This window comes from Momordica charantia, assembly GCF_013281855.1.
Source record: "Momordica charantia cultivar OHB3-1 chromosome 7 unlocalized genomic scaffold, Mcharantia_2.0 BLBB01000007.1, whole genome shotgun sequence".
Lineage (NCBI taxonomy): Eukaryota > Viridiplantae > Streptophyta > Magnoliopsida > Cucurbitales > Cucurbitaceae > Momordica > Momordica charantia.
In genome coordinates, this window is record NW_028275165.1 from 2,802,521 (window position 1) to 2,820,898 (window position 18,378).

The following is an 18,378-nucleotide window of genomic DNA, read 5'->3' on the forward strand; positions in this document are numbered from 1 at the left end:
CACAGCAGAAGAAATAAGGCAGGAGGTGTAACTAATTTTCTGGATAATGACCCGAGAAAAAAGACCCGCTTGAAACCCCGCTTTAAAAGCCTCTTTAAAAGCATCTGTCACAACCATATATTCTGACTCTGTTGTTGATAGTGATACAACTGATTGCAATGAAGATTTTCAACTGATTGTACTATTTCCCAAATATGTGAACACTAGCCTAGTCAAAGATCTTCTTGTGTCTCTGTCTGAAGCATAATCTGCATCGACAAATCCCACTAATTTCCCCTGTATTGACATCTGATTTGTGTATAAAATATCCTTCATGACTGTTCCATCCCTTCACATACCTTATTATCCATTTTATGGCAGCCTAATGTTCTTTCCTCGGATTGGACGTATATCGGCTGACAACACTAAGAGCATGAGCTAGATCCGGTCTTGTACATAACATAAGATACATAAGACTTCCTCCGACGTTTGCATAAGGAATAAAACTCATCTCTTTTTCTTCTTCTGGTGTTTGAGGTGATTGACTTGCACATAACTTAAATGATTTGCTAAGGGAGTACTTACTGATTTACAATTCAGCATTCTGAATTTATCAAGCATTTTCAAAGAGTATAGGTGTTGAGAAAGGAATATAGTCCCATTTTTCTTATCCCTTTTTATGTCTATCCCCAATATTCTTTTGGCTTCACCTAATTCTTTCCTTTCAAATTCTCCCTTCAAACTATCTTTAAGTTAAGCTAATTCAATTTCATCACTGCAAGCAAGAAACATGTCATCTACATACAAGAGAAGATATATGGAAGGCTTATCTTTGGTATGTTTGAAGTATACACAATGATCTAACATGCTCCTAGTAAAGCCACAAGATAACATATAAATGAATCAAACTTTAAGTACCATTGTCTAGGAGCTTGTTTCAAGCCATCTGTACATTCCTTGACAAATCCAGTCGATTGTTGCATGTAGATGACTTCTGATAGGTCTCCATGAAGGAATGTTGTCTTAACATCTAGTTGCTCCAATTCTAAATCACAGGCAGCTACTATTGACAATAGAACTCGAATGGAGGAATGCCTAACAACCAGTGAAAATATCTCCCGTGATCTACTCCTTTTTGAGTAAAGCCCTTTGCAACCAATCTAGTTTTATACCGAATTGGTTATAATGTATCAACATCGTGTTTTAACTCAAATATCCATTTACATCCAAATAGCTTTTGGTTAGGCGGATTTTCAACTAATTCCCACGTACCATTTTTCTGAAGCGAGTTCATCTCTTCTTGCGTAGCAGATTTCTTTTTTCTTTCACTCAGAGTTCACACCTTCTTGGTATGTTAAAGGTTCATCTCCAGCTTGATCAATCTCCAGATGGCATGGAGAATGAGTGAAAAGTCGTGAAACGTTGGTGAGTGGGGAGACATTTTTTTTAAATTATTGTTTTTTTAACCGGGTTCAAGTTTTAACCGACCCAAAATTGAACCAATTGTACAACTCGACATTACTTGTACACATGGATATATGCCACCTCAGATTTCTGTTAAATCTAACCAATTTTTTAACGGTAGGGACTAAATTGTTACCATTTTAAAGTACATGGACTAAATCGTTACTTTTGAAAATTCAGAGACCAAATCGTTACTTTCACCAAAGTTCGAGGACCAAATGTGTTTTTTAACCTTTCTTTTTTAATTAAATAACCTATTCAGTACTTCGCCATTTGCCGCGATTTCACTGCCTACTTTTGAAATTAGTTTCTTTAGTACATTATTTCTGTAATATATCTTAAAAAAGCATCATTTAAAAAAAAATCGTGAGACTAACTAGTTTATTTATTTATTATTTTATTTTTATGTCTCAAAAATAATATGATGGTAAAGTTTAAGGATTATTTAATAATATAATATAAATACTAAAAAGTAAATACAACTTTCAAATTGTATTAATAATTAGTATTTTAAAACAAAGTATAGAATTGTCTGTTAAAATTGTACTTTTCAATACGAAAAAAATAAAACAATAAAAGAGCAATTTGAATAATTAAAGTTAGTGTCATTTTTCAATTAAAAAAATCATCAATTTAAAAGGAAAAAATAATTTATTTTGTCAATAAAGATATAGTAAATTAAATTAAATTTATGTAATAAAAAATCAAATGTTCAAAATATTAATTAGATAGCTAAAATTAAAAAAATATCAAATGAGGGATAATAGAGAAAATTATAAGTTTATGCCCCTTAAAGCTATTTTTTAAGATGAAAAAATCATATTACTTTTCTATCACATATTAAAACAAAAATAATTAGAATATAAAATGTATATACCTTGTCACAATTATAGACAGGTTGAAGTTATTTGAAAATTATGAAAATTAGATGTATGGTTACATCTCTAAAAATAACTTTTTTTTAGTTAAAAGAGAGAGGGAATTATAAAAATAACACAAAAAATGAATGTATTTATATTTATAGCATTGGGTTTAAAGTTTTCTAAAAAGAATAGCATAATTTACAAACTTATTTAAAGAGATCAATCAAAAGTCAATTTTGTAATACTTTTTGAAAAAAAAAATATAAAGTAATGATATTTTTATGTTACAAATTTAATTTATGACATTTAGTATACTTATGATGTTTTGGTTTTAGAAAAATTAAAATGATCAAAAACAAAAATACAAAAAAATAAAGTGTAAAAATAAAAATAAACTAAAATATTAAAAGAGACTAAAAAAATTTACAATAATAAATTTTGAAAAATTATAGATAATGCATCGTGAAACTAGTTTTATTTTTGTAGTCTAAAAAACTGAAAATATTTTAAATTTTTGTCGACATTCCCATATGTTCATGGGTTCGACATGTGATACAAGTGATGAATAAACATTTCCATAGTATCACAACAAAAAAAAAAAGGCAAAATATTAATAAAGTATAGATATGATATCGTTCACATGAGATTTCTGGAGAAATTTGATTCCTGGACTAAATATAATTTGTATTGATATTTGGAGTTCGTACAATCTCTAACATTTATTCTGATTCTTTCTATTGTATTCTTGGACGATCATATCGGCCCACTAACTGCTTATTGATCTTGATTGACCTTCTGGTTTCTTGTTGATCTTGATTGACTTTTTAGATGCTTGTTGATCTTGATCGGCCTTCTAGATTTTTTATGATCTTAATCGACCTTCTAGCTCTTTAATTATCTTGATCGACTGTCTGGCTGCTTATTGATATTGATCGACCTTCTAGCTTTTTTATGATATTAATCGGCCTTCTGACTCTTGGATTATGATCCTGATTGGCCTTCTATTTGCGTGTTTATCTTGATTGATATTCTAGCTCTTTGATTATCTTGATCGGCCTACTGTTTCTTGTTGATCTTGATTGGCCTTTGGGCTACTTATTGATCTTGATCGGCCTTCTGGTACTTGTTGATCTTGATCGACCTTCTAGATGCTTGTTGATATTTGATCTGCCTTCTAGTATCTTGTTGATCTTTGATCGGCCTTCTGGCTACTTCTCGATCTTGATTGGGCTTCTGGTGCTTGTTGATCTTGATCAACCTTTTGAAGGTTTATTGAACTTTGATCAGTCTTTTGGCATCTTCTTGATCTTTGATCCTAATTGATCGTACTTTAACCTGTTGCGCTTGTCTGGATCCTAGAAAAAAGGGTTTGGATCTTTCAAGAGATCGATCTTGGCATCCTTAATGTTAGCCAGAATTTTACCAATAGGAACATTGGGAGGTGTGAACTTGTTATATCTATTTGGTCACTCACGCCTTTTCATTTTTTACTAGCAGTTTTAACCATAACCTCAGCTTTATTTATCGGTCTGAACAAGATACAACTTATTTGATTAAAATTAATCGTGTGTCGATCATCATTAGGTCGACGAGAAGAGCTAGATCTATTGTCCCTCTTGTCTTTATCTTTTACCCTTAGGGGGAGCTTCGGTTAATGGGTTTCTAGTCCTTTAACTGAACAAGATCTTCTGCCTCTATGAACTTTTTATCTTGTTCGAAGCATCCTTTTAAGGTTGTCTCCGACTTCTTGCCCAACAACCAAGTGAACTTCTTGTGTGTAATCCCATTAATGAATGATGAGCAAATAAAGACGTTGGTACAATGGGCTACCTTTAATTGCTCTGCAAAGAATATTTTGATGAAGTTGCAATGTCTCTTCTTAATGGAAAGCAAATATGTATTGAAGTATTTTGTATCTTGGTGAGTTGTAAATTGAGCTGTGAAGGCCTTCCGCAACTACTTCCAAGTCGAGATGGAATAGGTTGTGAGAATCTATATCATTTTGTAGCAGGGCTTTGTAGGGTGATTAAGAATGCCCTACATTTCATCATATCTGAATATGTGTGGAAATTCATAATGGACTCAAAGGTCTCCACGTGATCTATTGGATCAATTGAGGCATCATACTTGTCGAAGGTCGGTAGAGGGCACTTCTGTGGAATTGAATATCCAGAGATAGCTTCAACGAAAGGTGGCTCTTTAGGCTCATCGTCATCAGAATAAGGCTCTTCTTTGGCCTTCTTGAGGTCACTTTTGATCCCACTGACCAATTCTTTCTTCAACTTGTAGGCTTAAGTTGCCTAGTGGTTCCGACTTCTTAGGGAGTTGCTTCTTGGCTTCGTTAAGTTTCTGAGCTATGTTACGCGGTTCAGAGTATCTCGTAGATCTCCATCTTCCCTTTGAGATTGTCGAGCTTATAAGAAAGAATGTAGATTCCCTTCAACTCAGGGTCTGCCATTCGGCCAATAACTAATTTCTCCACTTGCGGGTGGGCGACCTATTTTTTGAGAAGTCATCGTCCACCTTTTGTTTCCCCTTTTTAGGATCACATGGGAGCTCTGGTTTGGGCAGCTCGGGGAGAAGTACTCGAGCATTTTGTAGGACCTGCATCATGGCCTCCAATATTGCCCGCATCTGAGCGACTTGAGATTGCGGGTTGATAACTCTCCATAAGAGAGTGTTTTATGGTCTAATTTGAGTATTAATTGTGTGGAAATGTGAGGATCATTGTTAAAAGACATGTAAAATATGAGAAATCATTTAGTTAGGTCCCTGACTTGTTAGAATTCTCAATTTCCTCAATCGGAATGAATTATGCTTAAGTATTGATGTTTTATGCAGGAATTGTACAATTTGTTGAGGACAAGCCGGGTGCTGCAAAAGATGTGAAGGTGTTGTTGGAGCATGACTGAAAGAGCATTTATGCTAGAGCTTAAAGCTGCTCAGATGCCCTATCACATGTGACTGCACACTAATTCTTCACATCTATTTTTCACCGCGCCTGTACAGCTTCCAGGAAGTGCCCTAAATTTTAAGGACCCGATATATAAGGAAAATATACCCTAGCCACAAAAAGGAGGGACAAAACATAAATCCATTTGGAGAGCATTGATTTTAAAGAACACTCGTTGTCTTGTCACAATCTGTTCATCGAATAATGAGCTGAAGGATGTAGACTGACTTCCTTGGCGTCACCATTTTTGGCTGAAGAAGCTTCCACTTTCCTGCTGTCCACTTCATCCAGGGCTCTATTTCTTCTCTACCTCCTATTTTCTTTTCTTTTACTATGAACTAAACCCCACCTTCGGGGATGAGATTGTTGTAACCTTGTTGCTTACTGTACTTTAGTAACCTTGAATACTGTTTTAATAGGAGTGTTTTCATTCTTCCACATCTGAATTTGTTTGGCTAACTTATTGAGTGTGTATTGCTTGCTTGAGGATCGGGAGAGTCCTTGTGATTGTGATTGCTCCTATTAGCTTTAGATTCCTCTCATTCGAAGTAGGATGGTGAGCACTTAGGGATGGGGCTCACTCTATTGTGCTTATAGATTGGTTTTATTGCTTGCTTTTATTACAACGGGAGTTGGGTCGAAGCATGTTTTGGGTATTTCAGAAGAGAACTATATCGGTATGAGCATTCAGTATTTTAGGTTGCTAGAGCATAGTTAGAAAAAATGGTGAAAGCATCTAAGCGAATCCCCTCGATTTACCTTTATATCATTTCTTCATTACACGTGCATGTTTTCTGTGACGGATGCTCCAGCATTGTATCGAAATATTTATGCAGCGATCAATTTACTGCTTTATAAATTTATTTTCATTGTTCTCACAATATTCCAATCAAACTACTCTTTTATTTTTGTTTTTTGGTATTATAAACTACTGAATCGAAATATAACTCAAATCCTTTACGAGACGACCTTGTTTGGTACTACAATTGAGCAATTAGTGTATACTTGCACTACTTTTCTCCTAGTTGTGAGGAAGCGAACACGGGTCGACAATTGGCACCTCATCTATCAGTGTAGATCGAGTTTTTCTTATGTAAGCTCGCGTCTTCGGCTTGGTTGCCTTTAAAGACTTAAGGGCATCATTTTGAGTATTTCCATTAGGAGGCCAGCTTGGATCCTCCAGATTGCGATTGCTCAAAGTTTGGTAATAATTCTTCATGTCTAGGCACAAAAGTCTTTGTTTAGCATTGGCCCCAGAAAGACGGTGCCAAATGTTATGTTGCTGCTGAGCCCGAAAATCGGCTTCCGATGAACCCGATCGAGACACAGAGGGCAAGTTGCACGAGAAAAGACTATACATATGGAACAAACACTTCGACACTCTGGTAAAGGTTTGAGCGCAGTAGGTCATTCTCTGTCTGAATCGTGTATCTAAGTTAGAGAAATGACATTTCTTTTATAGGCATAATGGGGAGGGGGGAAAAGTTCATTATGGTCATTCCAATAGGAGGTTGGGCCGATTACGAATTGTTGGGCCTGAGGTCAGTATTCTCAGGTAGGTTGAGTGAATCTGAGTCGATTCTCTTGTTCATATAGTCTCAGCTCAATTAAGGAGTAATTCGGTCTTCTCCTTTTGGTTTGGTAAGTTATTTAGATGTCCCCGAGAACTAAACTAATTAGTCCACATGTCATGTCGAATTTTACCCTCCGACACCATTTGTTGCAGACTTTTTGATCAATTAGGTGTAAGAAGGTATTTTACCAATTTAGACTGGCGACCAAAGTAATACCAAGTATGGTCGCTGAGAGCGACGGTGATAAGATGGCCTGCAATAAGGCAATTGTTGGGATTGGTGGAGCTAAAATAATGGAAGATTGGAGAAATTGGATAGAAGAGGAATGAAAATATTGTAGGAGTCATATAGGCCAAGAGCAGCATCTCAACGCTGCGACAAATAGGCGGAAAACAAAAGGCGCGCGTTTGGTGTTTGAAACTGATGACTTTCGTAGTGTGTCAACGTTGCGGCAATAATTTAAATATTGCTTCTCTATTTTAGGTTTTTGTTTACATTGTGTTGTTGCATAGTGTGAATGGCAGGTGGAATAGTGTTATTGCACTGGTATTGAGGCGTTGTAGTAGTAGCATTGGAAGAGATATAGAGATAAGATCCCAGAGTGGTAGTGCCTCATCGGCGGTTCTCGTGGATATTTGGTGAGGTTTTTCATTCTTGTAAATCTTGGATTCTATTGTCTTAGTTTCTAGAAGTTTTGTGACTTTTGTTGATACCTCTAGATTTTTTTTTCCTTTGAAATAAGAGGAAAGCCAAAAGAATTAAAGAAGTTCACACTGAACGAGATCCACTAACCACATCGAGTAAACATCATGCTATTCAGCTACCAAGTTCTCTTCCAACGATCTTCGAGCAATACCATGGGCTACAAAAATTTTTATTGAGGCTTTTAGGTTTGAAAGAGTTATATTGCATTTGACTATTAATAAATTAGAACACATATTAATTTTTGTTAGGAAAAATTACTCACCAAGAAACTTTTTTCTTGACCAACAAAGATATATTTGAACATATTGTCCTTTCATTTCACGTGATTAGGAAAATGTACAACAAACCATTCTTATTATATTGCATAATCGGTAGATGAGTGTGGAATTTGCATAAACACAACATTTAAGAGTTAAATTATGTGAAACTACTTCATTTAGCAATATTAATATTGATTAAAAAAAATGAAAAATTACAAAAAAAAGATATTAAAAATAATGTAAATGTAGCTAAAGTGGATTAATACATTTATACCTCCCATCATATCTGATATGTTCAATATAATTTAATTAAAAAAAATGAAAAGTAATAGGTGAATATTATGTAGGAGGTGTTGTAAGAAAAATACAAATTTAGAAATATCTAAAAGAAGAAAGCTGGCCAATAAAATATTGACAGAAAAGACACTAGTGGGAAGTGTGGGAGAAAGTGCATTTGTTTGTTTGTCTTTTTTTTGTCTTTTTTTTTTTTTAAACTAGAAAATCAATAAGTTCATTTGTTTATATTGGTCAATTTATTAAAGTCATGTTTGAGATATTTTGTTTTAATTCTTTTTATTTCTTTATTCCAATAGTAAAAATAGATGGATTGGATTTATTCAAAGAAACATGCAAGTCATGAGAGGAGAAAGGGAAAATGTGAGTGAATTTAATGAGGACATGTCATTTTCAGTCTGCCTCACCTCTGGCCCTTTGTTTTTGTTTTCATTCCCCTCTCTCTCTCTCATATTTTTATATCTTAAACTTTATGATATCTTAGATTCTCTCTCTCATTTCTTAAACTTTTTGATATCTAAGATGTTTTCTACCTTAGTATACGAGTGAAGATTGAGAATTTAAATTCACGACATCTTGATTAGGTGTCAAGTACCGTTGAACTAAGCTCATATTGATTATGATATCTTAAATATCTTAAATGTTCTTAAAATTTCCATAAAGATTAACTATTTGATTTGCAACAAAGATAAAGAATGAGATTACAGGAAGACTTGCAAAATCTTCGTGGATTATTGGTCAGGTTGAAGAAATTTAGAAGAAAAGAGAATGGGAAAGAGAGAAGAGAAAGAAGAAAGTACCTCGTACTCGTGTTCCTGATAGGTTTCGTGAAGATTAATACTGATGTACTTTTGATTTTCGACAATGAAAAACAAGGATTGGAGTCTTGATTCAGGATGACCAAAATGGAATTCGAGCGGCAACGACTTCTATGCATAATATCGTTCCCCCATTGCTTGCTGAAATTTTAGCTATTCGTGAAGGGGTTCGATTGGTAGCAAGATTGGGGTCGAAATGCTTGTTGCTCGAATTCGTCTCCAAAGATGCGGTAAATCTGAACAACACTGAAAATGATTGACAAAACGAAATTGCAACTTGGATTAGAGACATTAGAGCCATAGCTAGCTCTTTCATATTAATCTCTTTTGTGCATGTTGTATAGAGTCAAATAGGGCTTCCCATCAACTTACAAGAGAGTCTCTCTTATAAATTTAATCTCTAAATTTTGTTGGTTTCTCTATTTTAGTTCTTTAACTTTAGTTTTTAATTGTGACTTTGATTGTTTTTCTTTTAATATTTTACTGTCATTAAGATGTTTTGGTTGGATTTTTTTTAGTTCAATATAAATATCGGGTCGTAGGGAATCAAATCATTAATTTTTGAGATAGAAAACTGTGTTTTATTGCCTATCGAAGCATAACTCGATTAGTTAAGTCATAGTAAAAAAGAAAAGAAAAATAGGGTGTTTTATCAATTGAACTATACTCAATTTGACACACTATTGATTGTATGTACCATTGATAATTAGGTGTAATGTGGTATAAGAATTAAAATAGGCTAGCGAGATAAAATAAAGACACATAATAATTAATATTTCTAAAAATAATGTTATCCAATCCAGTCATAACAATGCCTAAAATATTCCAGGAAAATAAATAAAACATGCTACTAGCTAATTGATCATGGAGGATATACGAGCTATTTAAGGTTAGAATTAAGTTCACTTTAGATATAAAGATATATAAATTAGGTTCAATTGAGTATTATTTTGTTCTAGGTTGTTTCAGTTTTTTTTCTTCAGTACATATGAGGGTGGGAATTCGAACTCATGACCTTTTGGTCAGAGATAGGTGCCTTAACCACTTGAGCTATGCTCGATTTGACTAGGTTATTTCAGTTTTGGTTGTTTTTTGTCCCTCTTTTTGATTCATGTATCATTATAGTTTTTTACTATTGAAACGACGTCTATTTCGATCTCCATACTTTTTTTTAGTACAAGATGTGGAGGAGGAGATTCAAACTATGTCAATTACCGCTGAGTTATGCTTACTTTGGCTTTCGATCTCCATACTTAAAATAGTGGTCTTGTTCATTTCACTTTCTTTTTATCACATTCTTTTATATATCATAATTTTAGCATGACACTTTTCTTCCCTTAATAAGATTTATGTTAAAATTTTGGAAATAGGGACCAACATGGTTTTGAAAGTAGATTAAAATAAACAAAAGCTTATTGGAGATATGTGCCAATTACGCAATAATATTTAAACCCATAAATAAATAAATAAATTATATATATATGTATATGTATGTATATACGTCACGCCAATGTAGAAACAAAAAGAGAATGGAAATGAATGTCAACACGTCAAGTTACTTGGTGGCCAAGCTTGCCCTTACACTTAAAAATTAGCAAGTGAATTTTTAACTTCAATTTTTTATTTTTCTCAAATTGAACCCTAAATTTGCCTAATCTTTTGTTTATCTATAAACCAACAAATAATTCAAACAAAATATCAAACCAAAGAAAATGTGCAAACCTAGTTACAAAATATCCAACATGGTTAAAAGGATTAAAATCCATAGAAATAGTTTTCGTCTAATTTAAGAACATTTATAGTTGTGGCGTTGAGAGTACGACCAAAGTCCTACAACAAACAAATGGAAGATTATTAGTATATAAGTAGAGGACCACACCTTGATTACTATGAGATCTTTTAGACGAAACCAAAAGTAAAATTACTAGGGTTTAAACTCAAAATGGATGGAAATATAAAAATTAAAACAATGGAGGGTTTTAATTTTATCAATATAATTAATTATTTAAATTTAAAGTTTCAATCGAAGAAATTAAAACTTTAAAATTAAAATTGATTTGCTAAGTGTGGTGAAGATTGAATATTTTGAAGAGTAATAATATACATATGCATGGGTAGGGATTCAAATTTTTAACCTCAACAATATTTTGACCGGTTGAACTATTCTCGGGTAAAGATTACTAATATCTTTATCCACTAAACTTTCCTAAATATATATTTTAGTTTTTATTGTTGGAATGGTTTTTTTTTTTCAAATTTCGTCTTTATTTTTAAGAAGTCTCAACTTAATTTTTTTATCTTATAACATTTTTCAATTATACAATTTTTGTTGTTGCATGTTAAAATTGATTGACATAATAATCAGTTAGTTAACAAAAATTTAGTAGTCACTAAGAGGGTTCACGGTTTCAAAAAAGATGTGTTTGAGATTATAAGATACCTGAGAATAAGATGCATGGGAAACAAATATAACTATGTTTGGTTGTATATTTTTGCGGGATTAAGATGCTTGTGATTAAGATGTCTGAAAATAAATTATATATATATTTATTTTGTATAATTACTCTAGAAATATGTCTTTTATGTCATTGTAAACATTGATTAATAACAAATCAAATTTAAATAAAAAAATGAATAATATAAATTAAATGATTTTATTTTATATTAACATTCTAAATTTTAAATTAACAATTTAGCTATATTCAGAATTTAGCACAATAATCAATTGAATAATTAATATTGAACTAAAATTCAATATATACATATTTAGCACAATCTATAAAGTTTTAAAATCAATCAAAAGTGAACTCCCAATAATTAATTTACATTAATTAATTTATCTTTATTAAGTAAAATAATAATTCTTTTAAGCAATTATGTTTTAATTTAAGTTTCACTCTTTAATAAATATATTATAAATAATATTAATTTATTACAATAGAATAATTAATTTAGTACATTATTGATAAAATTTTAATGTTGTTTTATTAATTATAAATTTAATTTAAATATTTTAACTAATTTTAATTAATTAATTTGAATAAAGTAAAGTAAATAGTTATATTAAAAAAATTGAGACGAGAGACTCTCACAAAACTCATGGATAAACTCGTGAGTCTGTGAGGAAAAAAACTCTTGTCCATAGAAATAAGGATGCTTGTGAATAAACTATTTCTAGGAAAATATTTCAAATCTATGTAACAAAAATGACTTTGTTTGTCCATACACATTCCCACCAAAAAAATCCCTAACCAAAAGGCCCTTGAGATAAAAAAAGAAAAGTGGAAACATTTTCAATTTCTTATAAATTTGTAGTAAATTAAATATTTTTCTCTCTTACTAAATTGAAAAATCCCTCACTTCTAGAAACTAAAATTTTTATTCCGCAATTAAATTGTGTTTTTAATGTTTTGGAGGCGTGAGTTCCGTTGAAGAATATATAAAAATAAAAAAATAAAAAAATAATAATAATAAAAGAGAAAAAGGAAAAAATCGGAGAGGTTTTGGAAACTTGGGGGCCAAGGCCAATGAATTATCATTGCTAAATAAATGCCACGTGGCACCATCGGGACGCTCCGTTTAGAATACGGCGGATATGAATGTCGTTTTCGAATCCCGACCGGGATTCACTCTTTCCAATCAATTACTCCAAATTCCCCTTTTCCTAACCATATATATATTTTTTAATTTTTTTTTCTTTTTCTCGTTTTCTATGATATATTTAGTTTATAACTAATTTACCTTTAACTTTTATTTTTAAAAGTTCAAACTTATTTGTCCCTAATCACTTAAAAGGAGCAGAATATTTTGACCAACCGTAATAACATTGCTCCTAATTGTATGACATGCAATACAGAGATTATTTCTTTCCTTAAAAAAAAAATAGAAATAATAATATGATAAAATAAAGAAAAATTATACTAAATATCATAAAATAAATATGTATTATAGAAATATCATTACTTTTTATTTAAAAAAAATGTCACAAAGTGAGTTTTAGATCTAATATCATATATAAAAATATAAATTTTAGTAGAGGTTGACAATAAAATTCAGGCCGGTGGACCAACAAAAATTATAGAACAATACTTATTTTTGTGTCGTTGATCACCGATAAAATTTTAATTTTTTTAGTTTTTTTAAATAGAAAATATATATTTTTTTACCTTTCTAAGTCGGTTAACATATAAGTATTTTTCTTTTAAAAAAATCGCAATTTTTCCATTTCTTCATTTTTTAGATAAACCATTTTTTTTTCCAATACAGTGCATTTATTTTTGTAAAAAAAAAAAATTCTTTTTCTCATATTTATTTGATGGCTTATATAATTCCTTTTTGAAAATGAGGGAATTTCGTGAGAATACGAAGGAAGAAGAAGAAGAAGATCTTCAGCAAAAAATTTCTGAGCAATTTTCGGTTGAAATTTAAAATTTCTTCTTCTTCCTCTTCGAATTCCCAAATCTTCAGTAACTGCACTCCAATGACTTCAATTTACTCCCGCGTCCGGTTTCGAGAACGCCGCTCCGTCACCGGAAAGCTCCTCCGGCAGCTCCCCGGCACGAGGATCGTCCGGATTTCCGTCACCGACGCCGACGCCACGGACACCTCCAGCGGCGAAGAATCTGAGTTCGTCCGCCGCGTCAGCCGCCGCGTCAACGAGATCCGCTTTGACGATTTTTCTTCGCCGAAGCAGAGGACTGCGAAACAGGGGAGAGATTTCCCGGCGAAAGGCGAGAGCGGTGGTATGAAATTTCGCTGCGTGCGGCGGCGGCAGTGGGGGAAATGGGCGGCGGAGATCAGAGATCCGATCAAACGCGCCAGAGTCTGGCTCGGAACGTTCGATTCGCCGGAGGAGGCCGCCATGGTCTACGATCGAGCGGCGATTCAATTCAGAGGTCCGGACGCTCTCACGAACATCGTCAAGCCGCCGGAGAGAAATCCTCCGCCGCCGGAAAATTCTTCTGATTGTGGCTACGATTCTCCGACCTCGGTTCTCCGATCTCCGCCGGAATGGAGCGCGGCGGAGGAGTTCGTCGGAGACGAATTCGAGTTTCTGGATCAGAGATTCGTGGAGTGTCATCGGCCGGCGCCGATATTTCTGGAGGAGACGAGCGTGCCGGAGACGGCGATATGGGGCGGCGGATTCTGCGACGGTCCGGCGGATTTGGACGGAAATTTCGGGTCATGGAAATGGGATGTGGACTCTTATTTCCAGTGAGAGACGGCGGTTTCATTTTCTCAATTTTGTTGACGAGTTGGAAGACCGAGTCAACCGAGCTGGGTCAACTCGTAATTTCAAGGCAAATAAATTTTATTTTTATTTTTTAATGGTGAAGGAAGTTTAATTTTTTTGTTTAAATGGGTAAAAGAAATTAGGTGACGAATCGTCAAGAGAGTTGTTTGTTTTGTTGACATTTTTGTATTTAAAATTGGAAGATAATTACAATTTACAATGGTTTTGTTTTATTGGGAGTTGTATTTGTTTTCTTATCATCTCTTTGTTTAATAATGCTTATAAATTATTAACTTTTATTTTTTGAAATTGAGCTGAAGTTTTAATTGCTTTTTAAAAAATTAATGTAATAATAGTGAAAAGTATTGATGTGAAGGTAGAATTTTGCAAGAAAAAAATAATTGTTACTATTGATATAATAATAATAATAATTAGACATTAAAATTAAGTTTACAAAAATTATTTTCATCTTTGAATATAATTGGAGAATTGGAGATTATTGCTAACCCAATTTTCAAGTTTTTTTTTAAAACAATTTTCAAGTGTTTAACTTTGCAACTGGTTGAGTAAATAACTAAATAACAACTCTTATTGTTTGAGGATTAATTAAATAAATTTAGAAGGTTTTATATATGAAGTGAGGATTCAAACTCACACTATTTTAATCGGAGATAGTTGTCTTAACCAGTTGAGCTATGTACAGATTAACTTCTATCCATTTTAAGGGAAAATGATTATCAAATGAGTCATATTAGTGAATTTAATCCCTACATTTTAGTAAATAATTTCGGAGTCAATAAATTTGGTAATTTTAAAAATTTGAAAATTTGAGAAAAAATGCACTGTTCATATTGCGGCTGTTTATAATTTCCATGTCCATGTTCGCACGCCTAAAAAGTTCCCAACGAGACTTAAATTTGTCGTTATTCTCCCTTTATTATTATTATTATTATTATTATTATTATTATTATTATTATTTAATTTCGTTATTATTGTTAATTGTTATTATTATCAAAAATCCAATTTTATTTCTTTAGGATATCTTTCCCACATCGCTTTTTAAGTCTACTTTTTCTCTCTAAAAAATGAGAAATTTAGAGATGGATTTGATATCATATTTTAGGCTAAACATAATGTGGTATAAGAGGATTTTTTTCTGAAAATTATTTGTTAAAAAATTTTAGGTAAAGAAAAATACAAACTAATTAGATGCGGAAAATCTATCATCCGTGTCCAATCAGAGAGAATTATTGAGTATTATGAATATCGATAAATTAATGTTAGTTTGATGTTTGTTGAAATGATTCTAACAATCAAATTAGTGTTCTTCTCGGATGAGAAGTGAATTTTGTATATGTTATGGGTCTAATAATAAATATGCGACACATGGTGGGAAGATCAAAACGCCAAATAGTAGAAACCTTTGGGAGGGACTCAAGGTGTGATGAGTTGTGCCCTGAGTTTGAAGAGAATCGAGCTTAGAGTGACATGTAGGACCGAGCATGCCCATAGGAAAGTCTGGTGATTGAACTGAGAAGGGCTTTATCCTGGTCTGTCGCCCAACCTTGACAGCCCGATGTGTTTTGTGAATCGGGCATGCGTACGGATTAATAGGAAGATGTGTTTTCAGACGAACGAGTGCTGTTAGCCCTATACGGATAAAAGTCAATTGTCTCCTCAACCGAAGTAGAATACTATAAAGGGCAAAGGAATGACTAACCTAGGTATGCAATCCTCACCCAATTGACCTTTGTCCTTCTCAATCCACCTTCTAACTTAGGCATCAAATAGATATTCTTCTTCAGCATGTTTATACTACTTTTCAGTTTGGCTAATATTTTTACGAAACTTCTTACTTCTGATCGGTTTTATTTTTTACGGTCAAAATTCATGTCTTAATCAACCTTTTATTTGCGGAAATTTTGTTGTATTTTATTAATAATTAATGTTATTCAAGCCTTTTATTATGGTTTAATTAATTAATTGTTAAGCATATATAGTTAAGCTTTTATAATTGTTTATAAAAGTACTGGAAAATGTATTTGTTAAGGTCTAAGAGAGAAATAATATACCTCTTTCATAATTTAATGAAAGATATTAGAAAGAACTGAAGGATAAGAATTTGAAAATATAACACATGACATGACTAAACCCCTTCTTCGTGGTGGGAATGGTAGGGTTGAAATTGGAACAGTTGAGAAAAATGTCGACGTGTAATGGATGAAACCACTGCTTTGAAAGTAAAATCGGCACGACCTTGATGCTAAACCGTTGTATAGTCGGAATGCTCTCGAAGGTTTACACGACCTCTGACTGAGACGTACACTCGTTAGAACATAATGGAATCAAATTGGTGCTAAAAAAATCCCTTGAGAGTACAAATGAGAGAACAAAGAAGAAGGAGAGGAAGAAGGGAAATGTGGTAGGGGAGTGTTATATTTATACTAAAGGAGAGATCAAGAATAGAAATTATTTTCTAAAAAATAAAAACTTTAAAAAAATCAATGCCTACCACATGTCCTTGATGGACCACCAATTCATCTCTACGAACGCCATATGTCACTTGACTAGCCTCAAATCCCTCCGATATTGTGTTGCCCTAAAATCAAGAATGGGTAAAAAAACTAACATTTAAGGTCACCTCCAACATTACATTCAATTCAATTCCATATTTTTACTTCACTCAAATCTCTAGAACACGAAAAGACAAAGAGAGAGAGATGAACCTTGAAGAACCAGAGGATGCACACAAGAAGGAGAAGGTCAGAGCAGAAGTTTACTGTTTTCTTTTCTTATTTCTCCTTTTGTATCACTAGCGATAGTTCTTATTTTCTTTTTAGGGGCCTTGTGAACTTTGATTTTTGGTTTATAAAAATGTTGTTGCTAAGTTAAAGTTTGTTTATATCTTCTTATGTTCAATGTGCTTGATCGCCATATTGGATGAGCTTTTTATTGGGAGATTGTAATAAAGAGCCTATGACTTTAACTTGTACTAGATCTATATTTGAGTATAGGGTGTGGGTACTTAGGAATAAGTCCCACTTAACATGGCTAAAAACTGAGCTAAATCATTGTTGTTCTTAGTAAAATTTGAATAGCGTTAAATTTGAACAATCTGGGAAGATGTCATGTTAGTTTGGCCTGTAATGCTAATTCTTGTTGCTGGAACATCGTTCACTTGCATCAAAATAAAATATACAACCTCCTCCTTCCTTTCCTTCCTTTCTCCTTATTGTTTAAAACTTAGCCTTCCTTTTGTGATTTGTGATCTTGAGCTGAAACCACATGTTATTCCTAGCACATTTATTTTAAAGATTTATTCGTGTTTACTTATGTTGCAACAATTAGTTACATCTCAAGTTATCTTTTATTTGCTTTTCTACTTCTCGAGTAATTCATGAAGCGTCTAGTAAATCAATCCTTGTGGATTCGATCTTTTTATCACTTGCTACGCGGTTTGTGTACGCTTACACAAGAGTTTAAAATCATTAATAAGACTCAACAATGTAAGTGGGACGAGAAACAATTTTATTAATAGAATAAGTGTTAAGAACAAACCAACCGTCTGCTAAATAACTCTTACCAACAAAGTCACTATTTTTTGGTGATGATAACTTTATCGGTCTCAAATACAATCCTAAGTCCAGCACGATTCAACAAGACTCTAGACACCAAATTTTTAAGTAGGGAAGAAACATACAACACATTACTTAAGGATAAAATTTTACCAGATCTAAGTTTTAACAGAATCTTTCATTTTCCAAGTACTCCAACTATGACACAATTCTCAACAAAACACATTCGCCATCAGTAGAGTCCTGAAATTTGTGGAAGAGGTCATGGTTTAAGCAGAAGTGTTTGGATGCTCTAGTTTCTTATGATGTTTTTGGAAAAGCCCTCGTCCAAAATGAATATTTTACAGAGAGCCAACAAGGGATTCCATTAATAACTGATCGTTTTTAAGAATCCAGTTAGACTTGTTCTCTACTAGATTTGTTTCCATGACCACGGCTGCGATGATATCGTCAATCTCTACAAGGTTGGTTTGTGGAGTACGTTTTTGATATTGCCTATCTTTCCTATGGGTACAATAGTAAGATTTTTGTCTTCATTTCTTGCGGACATAACATACCAGTTTGGTTTTTTCAATTCTTCTATTAGAATTTTTGAGTTGGAATTCCTTCTTCTTTTGTGCTTTTTATCCTTATAAACATGTTTTCCTTTATTTTTGAACC

The 18,378-nt window shown here is 32.9% G+C and overlaps 1 protein-coding gene across 1 annotated transcript; it reads left to right on the forward strand.

Moving 5' to 3' along the window:
- The first annotated feature begins 13,247 nt into the window (after positions 1-13,247).
- LOC111018582 (ethylene-responsive transcription factor ERF070-like) lies at positions 13,248-14,386 on the forward strand. Its single transcript, XM_022294727.2, has one exon. It carries the CDS (start codon positions 13,391-13,393, stop codon positions 14,126-14,128), a length of 738 nt encoding a protein of 245 aa, XP_022150419.1. The 5' UTR covers positions 13,248-13,390; the 3' UTR covers positions 14,129-14,386.
- Positions 14,387-18,378: the final 3,992 nt, after the last annotated feature.